This window comes from Ursus americanus, chromosome 12, assembly GCF_024610735.1.
Source record: "Ursus americanus isolate L20-20 chromosome 12, mUrsAme1.1.p, whole genome shotgun sequence".
NCBI classification, from domain to species: Eukaryota; Metazoa; Chordata; class Mammalia; order Carnivora; family Ursidae; genus Ursus; species Ursus americanus.
The window spans coordinates 45,455,557-45,469,141 of record NC_142138.1 but is presented as its reverse complement, the minus strand read 5'-3'; the positions used below and the strand labels follow the sequence as shown (position 1 = coordinate 45,469,141).

The 13,585-nt window shown below is 37.1% G+C and overlaps 1 protein-coding gene across 2 annotated transcripts in view; it reads left to right on the top strand.

The window, feature by feature from the left end:
* The first annotated feature begins 831 nt into the window (after positions 1 to 831).
* The window catches only part of ARHGAP29 (Rho GTPase activating protein 29), a 61,838-nt gene continuing 49,084 nt past the window's right edge, over positions 832 to 13,585 (top strand). The window contains exons 1-2 of one of the 2 annotated variants that reach the window (XM_045801747.2): positions 832 to 973; positions 6,524 to 6,760. In XM_045801747.2, the coding sequence (XP_045657703.2) occupies positions 6,556 to 6,760 (205 nt within the window). In that variant the 5' untranslated portion in view covers positions 832 to 973; positions 6,524 to 6,555. The remainder of the gene's footprint in view (positions 974 to 6,523; positions 6,761 to 13,585) is intronic. The other variant, XM_045801746.2, reaches the window with a different exon arrangement.

Here is a 13,585-nt window from a genome sequence, read left to right as displayed (position 1 = left end):
CCGTCTTCTTTGATTTTGTCTCCTCCTATCTCTGCACCCCATTTTCTTTCTACTTTTCCTCTTCACACTCTTCTGTGTCTTTTTCTGCTTTCTCCCATGGTGATGATTTTTCTTCACCGCTACCCACAGACTCCTGCCCCATGTGCCCTCTGTTTCTCCATCAGCTTTTTCTAAATGTTCCAACACTGACACAAAGGACATTGCTTGTCTCAGTGTGTAGTATGATATGGAAGCTTAGGTGCTTTGGGCCCTTGATGCTTTCCTTAATTATTCCATCCTTCTCAGACATTTTTCTCATTCTGAGTGAATTTTGAGAGAGCAGTTTAAGAAAGTAATATAGGTCTAAGTGGGAAATATTACCCTCTACAGAGGGGAGTTGAGCCAGGCTTGTGTTACACTTTACCCCTGTGAGGTCCTGTTTTTGTTTTCTTAAAGGCGTTGATGAAGGAGGAACAGGTGATCAAAAGAAGTACCTTATGAGAATTGTAGATTGCTCATCTGAGAAGCCCCTGTTAGCCAGATCTAGTCATCAGGTGACTTGTGCCTAAGGTTCGCTCCGCCTGTCGTGCCGCAAGCCGCACAGGGTGGCTAACACGTCCTGCAGTGTTGGGGACAGACTGCCCACTGGGGTGCCGCTGACAATCCGCGCTCCGCGTGCTTGAGCCGGCGGCCGCCCCCACCTGCGGCTGGGCGCCGGAGCCCCGCCCCCCTCGGGCGCGCGGGCCAATGGGCTGGGCCCCAGGGGGCGGGCCGCGGCCGGGCGGGAGGCGCGAGGCTCGGGGGTGGAGCGAGCGGGGCGGCGCGGTGGTGGCCGTAGCTGCTGGGGCGGCGGCGGCGGCGGCGGCGGCGGCTTGGCCCGGCGTCCGCGGGCCGTGGGGGATGGGGGCGGCGAGCTCCAGCCCTCGGCTGAGGCGGAGGCGGCCGTGAGTGTTGGGCGGGCGTCCGCGTCCCGGACGCGGGATGGAGCGCCGCGGTGAGTGTGGGGCGGTGTTGCCCGCTCCGGCCGCGGCGGCTGGGGCTCGGGGCCGGGGTCGTCCGCGGTGCTGGGGGCCAGTTGCGGTCCAGGGTGTGGGTGGCCTATGCGGCGGCTCCGAGCCCAGGGCGCTGCGGGTTGCGCTGGGGGTCGGGCTCGTGTCTTCTGTGCTCCTGGTCCTGCGGGAGGGGTTCGACGGGGAGAACGGCGCCCCGGGCGGCCGCGAGCGGTGGCCCAGAGCAGATGACGATTAAAATTAAAGCAAACGGGTACTCGTCCCACAGTCCACGTACTGTTCTAAGACTGCTCCACATTTTAACTTCTTTAATCCTCGCGACAGGTCCGTGATTATTTAACTTATTTTTTACACGGGGAAAATGAAGTAACACAGGTTAGTAATTGTCAGTGAGGGTTTCAACCCAGGCAGTTTTGCTCCAAAATGTATGCTCCTGACCGCTACGGAGTCTGGTCTTAGCTCTGACCCGCGCCCCACTCCCACCTGTCCTGACAGCAGTCCTCACTTCAACCGGGTTCCATTCCCGAGACGTTTTAGAATTTCCGTGGTGCATTGTTCTCTTCGTCTCTGTCTTTTGGGCTGAGGAGGGGCTCTTTCGTTCCGAGGCCTCAGTGTCAATGGTTTTTCCCAAATCCGTTGTGGATGTGTTTGGGGCTTGACTGTTGTTTTACTTCTTCTTAACGGGTGAGCTCAAGAGCCCTAGTACTGAGCCTCGTGTCTCCATGTTAATCTTTTTCTACTCTTATTCTCAAGAAGGAATTGGCCTCACACCCTTTGGGGCGACAGGACTGTTAGCTGCTAAAGGCGGGAGCTGAGCGCCCCTTCCCCTTTCTCCAGCTTGTCTCCGTAACGGTTTCTCTCCTCTGTCGCTATCCATGTCCTCTGCCCTTTTTGGTTGCTCCGTTTCCCCACTCGGTATTTAAATACGGGGATGGGGAGCGTGCTCTTTGGCATTGGGTAGTTTTGGCTGGTCAAGAGAGAGCCCTGCCTGCCAGGAATGCTAGACATTCTGGAGGCGTGGGAGGTTGGGCAGCTTCCTCTTTTTTAAACGTGCTAGGTTCTAACTGCACAGGAATGAAGTGTATGTGCACTGCATGCCTTCCTTTAGAAATTACAGTTATTTGCATATTATTGATAAAACGTTTTGACTTGTCCCTATCTGTTTTTGTGGGGAGAGCTTTACAAAAATACAATAAAAGATCTCCAGGATGAATTTTTCTGATTTTTTTAAAAAAGCATCTGTAAGTAGATTCTTACCAAATTAGAAATTGTGCTGAAATAGCAGATTTCTGAAATATCTGGCAATTTTTCCTGAGGTAGGAATCGTAAGATGGGAACTATTAAGTAGATATTTGGGGCAGTTTTACACTTCAATTAGTCTACTGCCTAAAATGAAAGTTCTTATATAATGATGTGTTTTTGGGAGGATGTACATGGAGCATGGGACATTTGATTAACACAGGCTACTCAAGTCTTGGGAAGGTCACATTACAAAGTACTGGGGAGTTAGCGTTCACATTTCTAATGCACGTATTACTTAGAATTTACAACATATAGAGAAAGTAGGTTTGTGTAGTAATATTGTTTGCTGCAAAGTTCTTTGCTAAGTGCATAAAACGTGTTTTTAATGTTGATGGTTTGTAGTTGGAAAAGAAGCATGAGATTTAGGAGAGTTTCACAAATATTTTGCTCAATAGTCTGTTTGCACGGTTCAAACTTCACTTGGAAACCATTTAGTAGGTTTCCACGAAGTCAGTTAGGTTTCTGGAATTGTTTCCAGTGCTATATTTCTTGCTCACAATCTACAGATGAATTGTGGTGAAGCCATATCTTGTTCATTACTTAAGTATATTTTTTAAAAAATCTCCCACAGTAAAGCATTGCTAGTAATAATGACTAACAGTTATTGAGTCTTCATGATGAACCAGGAACAGTGTTAAGTGCTTTCCATATTATTACCTCATTTAATTAAATTGCCGGTTGCACTGTGTTAGTAACTACATTTTGTTACCACCAAACTAGAGGATATTCATTTTGGGATATGTGAAGGTAGTGTGGATGATCTTGCAAAGTGTATGTCCTCCAAATTTTCCACTATCATAGTTCAGTTTTATGAAAACTTGGATTAACTGTTATTTAATATTTTTTTTCATCTGTCATATTTCCTTTTTTCAGTTTCCAATATGAAAAACAGTAAAATATATATAACAATGTTAGTACATTACTCATCATAATGCTGACTAGAGGTGGAGTATAACCCTTTTTAGTTCCTCCCTCCCCCTCCCCATTTTGTTTGCTTATAGATTTTCTTAGTCTTGAGTAAAAATAGTTTAAGCATTTTTGAAATAACTTCTTACAACTTTGGGTTATTAATTTGACACCATGAAGATGGTGAAACAGGTGAATTGCTTAGATAGGTGAATTGTTTTATTCGAAACTTATGTCTTTGATAACCATCTTTTTGCCAATGACAATGACCAGTTATCTAATTTACTAAACTAAAAGCTGTCAAAATTAATCAGAATGACTTTAATAAGTAAGCTGCAAAAATGTTAAGTTAGTAATAGCCTTTTCAATGAGTGATTTGTAAAAGCACTGCCCAAACAAAGTACTAGGGTGTTCTGTTTCTATTGTTGGTGGGGAGACTCAGGTATAATAATTGTACTAAAAAATGGGCTCATTTTAGAAATTATCTACACATTTAAGGATTAATGTTAAATAGGTTTGGAACTAGCTTAAATGTAGAAATTACATTCTCAAATAATTTGAGATTAACAAGAACATTAAATAAAGCAGCATTGAAAGCTATTAGAGAAGTAGAGAAATCTTATTTAATAGTCAGAAGTAGAGAAACAAGAATGGAAATCCAACTTTTATTCCAGTTTTATGTAGTCTTTCCTTTATCAGCTTTATATTCTTGTTTTTTTCTTTTTTGAAAGATTCTGTTTTTTAGACAGATTTTTTGAAAAACCATATATGTTTTCCATTTAAAACACAGCAACAATCCAAAGTTAACCTTTTTTGTTTCTGTAAAAGTTAGTTGCAACTTTACAACTTTATAAGCCCAGTGTTCATGCTGCAAATTTATTTATTCTGCAAATAGTTTTGAGTAGTTCTTCCCTCCTGTGCCAAGCACTGTGCTTTGAGCAAGGAACACGTGGTTAGCAAAGTGACATGGTCTTGATTTCCTTGGGATTATAATCTAGATAGGAAAACATGAATCATCTATTTGAACTTTAAAAAGTGCAGTGATGAAAAGTGTAAGATGCTATAATGCATCTAACAGGAGATTCTGCTCTAGTTTGGTGGTGGTTGTTACAGCGGTAGGGGTGGTCCAGGAAGACTTCTTTGAGGAAGTGATCCTTGAATTGAGGTCAGAATGAGTGAACAAAGGGGAAGAAGTAGTCCAGGCAAGTGGAACTGTATACAGACATGACCCTGAGTCAAGTAGTCAGTGTTTTTCTAGTTGTAGGGCCATGACCCATTATGAGTATGAAACCAATTTGATGGGCTGCAACCAGCATTTTAAAAAATGAAATGGAATAGGATAGAAGACATCTGAGTACATCACCTGGTTCCTTAGCCAGAATCTGTTTTATGTTTTATGCATTCCAACACACACACCACACACAAACATAACATACTTAATGTGTGTACTGGCTCATAATGTGAAATCATTTCCTACTGTGGGTCATGGTAAACAAATACTGTTGGAAAATGAGAAGAGTGTGTGTGTGGCAGGAGTGTTGAGAGTAGGAATTATGACTCCAGATGACATTGCAGAGGTAGGTAGTAGCCACATCTCATGTTGTGCCTTGTAGTTCTCAATAGATTCTTACTTGTCCTTTGGAAGAGTTTTGAGCAGAGATGACATGTTGGGATTCATGTTTTGAAAAGTGTGCTTACTACATTTGGAACAGGATAAGAATGGATGTGGAGAGATCATTAGGAAATTAGTAACAATAGCTCAGACAAGAAATGATGGTAATTCACCTAGTATGATAGTACAGATACAAGTAGATAGATTAAAGATACTGTAGATTAGGAAGGAAAAAATCTATAGAGTTGGGTGAGGTATAGGAAAGAGTAAATGATATAATAATATATCTTACACATGACCTGGAAGTGAATACTACATAAAACTTCCTACTGTAAATTTCACAGAAGTTCTTAGTAATTCTGCCATTTTGAAAGTATTGAAATACTGAAGAGAAAGTATTTGAGAAGTGTTTTAATGATTATGCTTCAGCTAACTTAATTCCTCCACTAATTTCCTTTTTGATTCAAGAAATACAAACAAAATATAGGACTTCCAATTCTGGAAACGTAAAATGTGAGGATGAAGCAGAAAAAAACTGAGATTTTCTGAGTTTCAACTATGTGCCAGGATTAAGTGTTTTACATATGAGGTCTTTTAATTTTCTGTCCCCTTTTAATTCTCACACAGCCTATCAGCAAAATTATATAGGTCACACATTTAGAAAGTGTTGAGACAGAAGTCAAGTCTAAATCCTTCTCATTTCAAAAGACTGTGTTTTTACTATACCATGTTGAAATTACCAAAAATATTGATATTCATACACTTATTTGTTCAGTTAATCAGGATGTATCAGATTACTGGACACCCTTAGAGCTTGTGTTCAACCGAAAATTATTCTTGCTAAAACTTGATAACCTAGAATGTGTATGCGTGTGTGTGTGTGTGTATGCATTATTATTGAGAACTAACTGTAACTGAACTACTTTTATGTGTCAGACACTTTTTTTTTTTTTAAGATTTTATTTATTCATTCGACAGAGATAGAGACAGCCAGCGAGAGAGGGAACACAAGCATGGGGAGTGGGAGAGGAAGAAGCAGGCTCATAGCAGAGGAGCCCGATGTGGGGCTCGATCCCATAACGCCGGGATCACGCCCTGAGCCGAAGGCAGACGCTTAACCGCTGTGCCACCCAGGTGCCCCTGAGTCAGACACTTCTATACTATTGTCTCTTTTAATGCTTACAATAATCTCATGAGGTATAGGAATAGTCAGAATGTTATTCCTATTTTATAAATGAGCATACCAAAATGAGGAGATGATTAACAGCTTGTCAGGACAGACATAGTAAACGATAGAGTGGATTTTGGAAACAGGTCTTCCCTTTTGTTAGAGCTCATATTGCATCTTTATTTTTGAAGCTGACGTCATGGAGGTAGAGTATGTTCTACCAAGTGACTTTTCAGAACAACTTTTACAAGGCAGATCTGGGTTTTAAGTACCAGTTCATCATTTTTTAGCTGAGTGCTTAGACAAATGATTTAACCTCCAAAGCTCAGGTTGCTTATTTGTGAAATGAAGAGATAGTAGTTTGCATAACATAGAGTTGTCAAGATGACTGGCACGTAATAAATAAATTAGTAGTACAGTGTTTTTCATTGTCGTTAATTGAGTACTGAGGTGGGCTATGGGCTGTTAATGTAAACCTAGTCTGTTTCCCCTGGTTGATGTGGTATTTGTGTTTCTCTCTTTTGTTTTTTCTCCCTTCCGCTTAAGGATTTCAGTTTTTCTGATTGTTCTATGGAAGGATGATTGCTCACAAACAGAAAAAGACAAAGAAAAAACGTGTTTTGTCATCAGGCCAACTCTCTACCGATGTTACAACTCCTGAAATGGGGCTCAAGTCAATAAGTTCCAATTCCATTTTTGATCCGGATTACATCAAGGAGTTGGTGAATGATATCAGGAAGTTCTCGCATATGTTACTATATTTGAAAGAAGCTATTCTTTCAGGTTTGTCAACTGTTTTCTCTTAGCATTCTTACTGGATAGTTTGTAAAATTTTAAATGCCAGCCTAGCTACAGATAAAAGTGTACACAGTGATAAGAACAGGGTATTCTTCTTTAGTTATTTTATGAATTTTTCCCCCAAATGTTTGATGTTTGATGTTATGGTGTAAGCTATTTTATTATCAGATACAGTACAATACATAATAGAAACCTTGGTAAGTTGGAGGGAATAAGAATACAAAAAAAACTCAGTCTTTGGTTCTTAGCAGTTAGGCCCATTTGACATGGGAAAATTTTAGGTAGTTGGAATTTTAACCTTCTTGTTAATGGTAGCACAGTGCCTTGATTAGTCTTTAATAAGCAGACTAATGTTTATCATTTACATTTTCGATACTTCTGCCTTGATTCAGTTTCTATATTGTTCCTAAAACTTAATCTAGAATCACTGCATTTGAGCGAATTTCTTTTTTCTCAAAAATCGCACTTAATTCTGTTTTGCTGTTCTATAACCTATTCTTCATTTAAGGGATAATCACAGAATTTATTCTCTGTCTAGTTAGAAATGGATAATGAGCACAAGACTTGATTCTCCTAAAGTAAAGATCTACGTACATCTGCATTTCCCAATTGGATCTTAGTCCCTGCGTCTTTTAACTTTAATGCCTGTTTTATATTCAGATTTGATGGCAGTGATAATAAAGATACAACCCCTATTCTTTTGTGATAAATGGTAGTTCATTTCCATATTCATAATGGTAGGTCTCGATGTAGAAAATGAATATTCCTAGTTTTATTTGTATGAGACCTCCTTGGGCTTCGTAGATAGAAGAGTTCACTAAGTATTTTCTGTGTATATAAGATAAATATTCATTTTCTGATATATATTCTAGAAAAGAGACTAAAATCACATCTTCTGCTAAATGCTGCATTTAAGAGTTTATTTCTAACCTAATTTTCAATTTGAAATGCCCAAAATACCTGGGCTTGAATTATAGCCTCAAAATTTTAGTATTTGAATTTCCTTACATAAATCATGTTTTTGAGACTATTTGTAGTATTATTAAAAAAAGAAGTTGCCTATACACCTGTTCATTTTACTAGCTTGATTTTGGGATCTAATTATGGTTGATTAAATGGTAATAAAGTTTTCTTTTTATTGTGGAAACGTACTCTAAATACATTAAACGTTATAGTGGGAGTAAATTTCTTACCAAAATGACACCATCTGCCATTTATTTAAAGAAGCATAGTTTTAAATAAAGCTTTGTTCTTAACTGGGTTAGTTGTTTTAAATTTGTTTTTAAATTTACATATAGTGAAAGTCATTCTTTTTGGTGTAAGTTCATTAACTATGCTAATTTTGAAAGTAAGATTTAAAATGATGCCTTGGTTGACAAATCATTTACCTCAATTTAGGGTTAAATCCGATTTTCTTTAATGTATCAATTTAAGTGTTCGTTAATATAAATACGATTTTTAATTAGGATTTTTATTTGTTTTTATTTGTTTTCCTCTGGAGATTTATGTCATTCACAAATCCTGATCTTGCATGTTTATCCCTTATCTCACAGATTTAAAATGATGGTAATTTAAAACAGTGTGACAACTTTTATCTTCAGTTTTTTTATGTGAATTTCAATTTGTGAGTAGATAATTCAGAGACTAGAAGAGGATTGAAAGCTGATCCTAAGTGAGAAAAGAGAATTTCTAAGATGGCAAAAGAAGACTGCCCCTTGAGATAAAAGTACGCATATGGAAATACAATTTTCATGAACATTTAATATTAAAAATTTTTAAAGATATTATCCCTTTTTAAAAAAAGATTTAAGAGAGCATGAGCGAGGGTGCACGCACACCCAGGGTGAGGAGAAACAGAGGAAGAGGGAGACAGAGTTTCAAGCAGACCCCCGCTGAGCCCAGAGCACCATTCAGGGCTCAGTCTCAAGACCCTGAGATCATGACCTGAGCCAAAATTAAGAGTCAGACACTTAACCAACTGAGCCAACCAGGCACCTCAAAATATTGTCCTTTTAATAAGAAAATTTATTTGAAATTTAAATACTTGATTTTATTGCTAATAATAAAAAAGTTTGCCATTTATGGCTGGTAAATTAATTTTAAAAATGCAAAAACCATCCTTTGGATAACCAAAGCTCATTAGTAAGCCATGGCCAGAGAATTTTCATTATTTACCTTTGGATTGATTTTAATGTTTGGTTCTTCAGTCAGAGTTAAAAGGATATATGTATGCTATCTCAAAATAAATCTTGAATTTAACAAGAATTTATTTTCTGTCTTTGGATCATTGTTATTAAAATCTGGAAATATACTAATTTTGAGTTGATGGAACCTTATTTGTTTTTCTTAAACAAGGGAGTATATATAAACCTATAAATTAACTTCATTATAAATAATAATGCTATATAATAATATGCTTGTGCTTAATTTTGATCATGATTTTCAGCTTGTTAGAGTATCAGACTATTCCTTACTTAATGAAATTATTAGAAGAATCACACAAGATATAATATTCAGAAAAGCAGGCAAGAAGTTTAAAATTCTGTAATTACTTGAGATGGTATTGTTATATATGCTCCTATAGACCAGGCATAGGCCACGCTTTTGTCTTCTGAGTATTGAGAACTTTCCCTGCACTTCTGCTGTTCTTTACTACTACCCTACTCATAAATTGGCCAGACAGAAAAAAGCTGTTTCACTGTTTTTCTTTTGGAGTGTGGGAGCTTTGTCAGTACCTTGCCAATATTTTGTCTTTTGCTTCCTTAAGAAGAAGGATACCAGAATTTTGTCATTATTAATTACCCTTTAATTCATGTCAGTTGGCTGTTAAAAAGCTAAAAATTTAGCTTTTAAAAATATAGAATGTAGATACAGTTAAATCACCTTTTGGTATAATCTGAAGACCATTTTCTTTATATGCATTACCTTTCATGAGGCAATGATGTGCAAAATCACTTGACTATTGCTTCAGGTGTTCAGTCATATTTTTGAGGCGAGGCTTAGATTAATAGCTTTGTGATTGGTTTATAGCCACATTTTCCTTTCCTTCAACTTGTGAGAGAAATGATACATAATTTTATAGGTGCTTTGTAGTTTATAGAGTACTTTTACATACAAACAGCATTTGATTAGAGTTCCCCACAAAGACAGGTACTTTTAGCCTCATTTCACAGATGAGTTGTATCTATAACTTAGATTGTGTGATTTCATCAACCTCTTATTGCTGATATATAATAGTGGTTTCATTTGGAAAACAGAGGTCATAAATGCAGAATGGTGTGTTCTTTCCATGCTATCTCAACTGCTTCACATGGCAGGGACTTTAAAAAAACACTACTCAGTTCATTATTTCATCAGCCAATTCTGTTTTCGATGGGGAATATCTAGACCAGCACTATCCAGTATGGTAACCTCTAGACATGTGGCTATTTAAATTTAATTAAAATAAAAAATTCAGCTCTTCAGTTGTACCACATTTCAAGTGCTTATTAGCCACATGTGGCTGGTGGCTACCATTTTGGACAGTGAAGATATAAATATATACATCATTGCAGAAATTTCTTTTGGACAGTGCTGGCATAGACATTTGGCCTTTATCAATCGGAAGACTACTGAGATGAATTCTTGAGCTATAAATATTTTTTTTATTTCTATAGCATTAAAAGAAACCTAGAAAAAGTTGTTACTGGAGCAAATTTAAGAAAATGTTATTTAGAAATAGGAACTCTTGGGGTCTATTTGGAATCCCTTTGAGTTGCCTTTGGAGTGCATAGCTTTAATGCTATTCTTTGAGATGAACCAGAAGATCAGTTTAGAGCCAGGCTATACAAATTGATAAAATTGGTTGTAATGGATAGCAGAAAACAGCTCTGAAAAGAGAATCACATTATCTAGGTTCTAAACTTTGTTCTGCTACTGTCTAATTTTGGAATGTGGCTTAAGTTATTTAATGATTTAAGAATGAGGTGCTATAGCAGATGCTACCAGTTTCATAATTCTGTGATTCAGAATTTGATCGGAGTTAGAGATTGTGCATTCTTCTGAATATCAAGAGTTCAGAGCTGGAGAAGACAGCTAAGTATTTGTTTTTCAACTATATAATGCATTTTATTTTTTCAAATATTTATTTATTTATTTGAGAGGGAGAGGGAGCATGCATCTGTGAGCAGGTGGGGAGGGGCAGACTGGAGGGGGGGAGAGAGAGAGAAAGAGAATCTCAAGCAGACTCCCTGTGGAGTGTGGAGCCCCATCTGGGGCTCAACCTCATGACCCTGAGATTATGACCTGAGCAGAAATCAAGAATTGGACATTCAACCAACTGAGCCACCCAGGGGCCCCCTATATAACGCATTTTAGAGGACATCTGCCTCCCACCAGCTTATAGGATTTTTTTTAATGTGAGTTTTATGATAAATTTCTTAAATATGGTATTTGTGAAAATTTCCCAACTGAGAATGTGAAACTCATATTGCCATAGTTGTTGAGGAACTGATTAGAAAAAATAAGTGTCTACCAAAGAGCTCTGTAGTAACAGGTAAGGTAGGTATGCAGTTTGTTTTTGCTTTTTTTATTTACAAATAAAAATGGAGGGTTTAATGTGGGACATCAGAGGACTGTGAAAACTCATGCTTTGATAGCATAACTGATAAAGTTTGTTGATTCTCTGTCCACTGTTTATTTCCAGGAAAAGGTTACCCTGTAGTCTTGTATAAGTAGCACATGTGGAATTTGAAGTTTTAGATTTCTATCCAGTGTCATTAAGACACATTATGAATAATTACAGGGCCAGATTTTATATTTTATTTTAAAATGCTGAAGGCACTCTATTATATATATACTCTCTGCGTTTAAATACAACACTAACAGTTAACATATGTGCTCTGTAAATACCACTTCAGGTTTATGGTTGTCCCCGTGAAGAATAATGTGTTCTTAATTCCAAAGAACAGATTCATAAGTATTCTTCTAGTTTATACAATAATCTTAAACTCTGCAACATACCTCCTTATTTCAGGTAGAACACCATTCAAGGAGGCTCAACATTTGAGAATTTGAAAGGTACAAGGCTTTTTAATTGGGCCAGGAAGAATAGTGCAAATTGTTTAATTTTTCTGCTCCTCAGTGCTTGGAAGTATCCATTGCTGTTGTAAAATGCATTTGGAAGGAAATTGTTAGTTTGTCTAATACATTTTGAAACTGGAATTTAATAAAAGTTTACTGTTGTTGACAGTGGTGACTTGTTTTTGTTTTGTTCTTTAAATAGGCTAGAAAGGAAGATAAAACTTTATCATCAGTTGCAGATAAAGTTCTCTAATTTAAAAAAAAGCTTTCTGATTTAAGAGTGTATCACTTTATTTTGTAAAAACATAACTGAATCTTATATGTGATAACTTCTGATGAATTCTGTCGAGGTCCTAAATTTGCAGAACTATAGTCAGAAGAGGTATGTTAACTTTGTAAAGCAATTTTTTTTTAATAGAAGAAGTTAAATAAAAAGTTTAATGCCATTAAATAATATGTTCTATTGTGAGAGAGAAGTTCTGCATAAATTTTCAGTCTTAATTGAAATCCTGTCTTGTTGCTTAACTCAGTTTTCCCCAGGTGAGTACATAGGAGGATATGCAAATTTATTTCAGACAAATTCAATAGAATTAATTTTACCACTGATGAATATTAATTAACTTTCATGCTCTATATTGTACCAGAAATTTTGTGAAATATTATAAAGTTTAGGTTGCTAGTCTCAGATACATCTTCCTGCCATGTTCTTTTAGAAGTAAACCTCTCCAGAAGTGATTTTAAATGGATATCACTTAGGAGAAGTTTGGGTAAATATTGATAGGTTATGACTTTGAAATGAATCTTTGAGGAATGAAGTATGAAATACAGGTAGCCCCTTTATGACATATGTGCCAGCTCTTAGGAGACTGCTTTTTTTTTTTTTTTACACTTGCCTGGAATGGTTTACATAATTTATAATGGTGGCATATTTGATTAGAAGTTAAAGCTTGTTAAATCACAGACTGCAGAGTACCTGTCATTAAGCTGTACTTCTTTAATCATATTAACATATCATAGTGATTAAGAGCACAAATTCTAGAGCTAGAACAACTGAGGTGGAATCCTCATTCTGACACTTGCTGGTTGTATGTAACCTTGAGCAAGTTATTTATCCTCTTAGTCCCTTAGTTTCTGTATCTGTTGGAAGGAGAGAATAGTACCTACATCATTGGGATGTTGTGAAGATTAGAGTTCATGTATGTAAAGCTCTTAGAATAAGTGTTTTAAAATGTCAGCTATTATTATTTTTACAGTCCCCAAGTGGTTGGATAAAGAAAGCTGCTGTTCAGACTTTGCTTTTATCCTGTAAATTCAGAAGGCATTATGGCAAAAAAGGGAGTTTCCTAGTGATAAGTTCTGAAACTTATTTTATTTTCCTCCCTGTTTTCATTGCTTTCCCAGAGAGGTTAAGCTGAATTAACAAGACTAGTTTTAAAAATTATTGTCAGTTTTTTAAAATCAAGGAAAACACCATAGTTTTTTCATTTATTTACTTAAGCATTTCCATGAAGTGTTTGCAATATAAACACTGTGGTATTGTGTTAATGCATGAGAACCAAAAAGTGGAGCTGGCTAATCTGTTTTCACTTGATAAGCTGAATGAAGCAGAAAATAAATGGCACAAATGAGTGAAACAATAAATTAAAATTCAGATTACCATATTACATGGTAGCTAAACAAGCAAACATTGGGATACAAGAGTTTTACTCTTCCAGATAACTAGTATTAAGATTTTGGCTGAACATTATA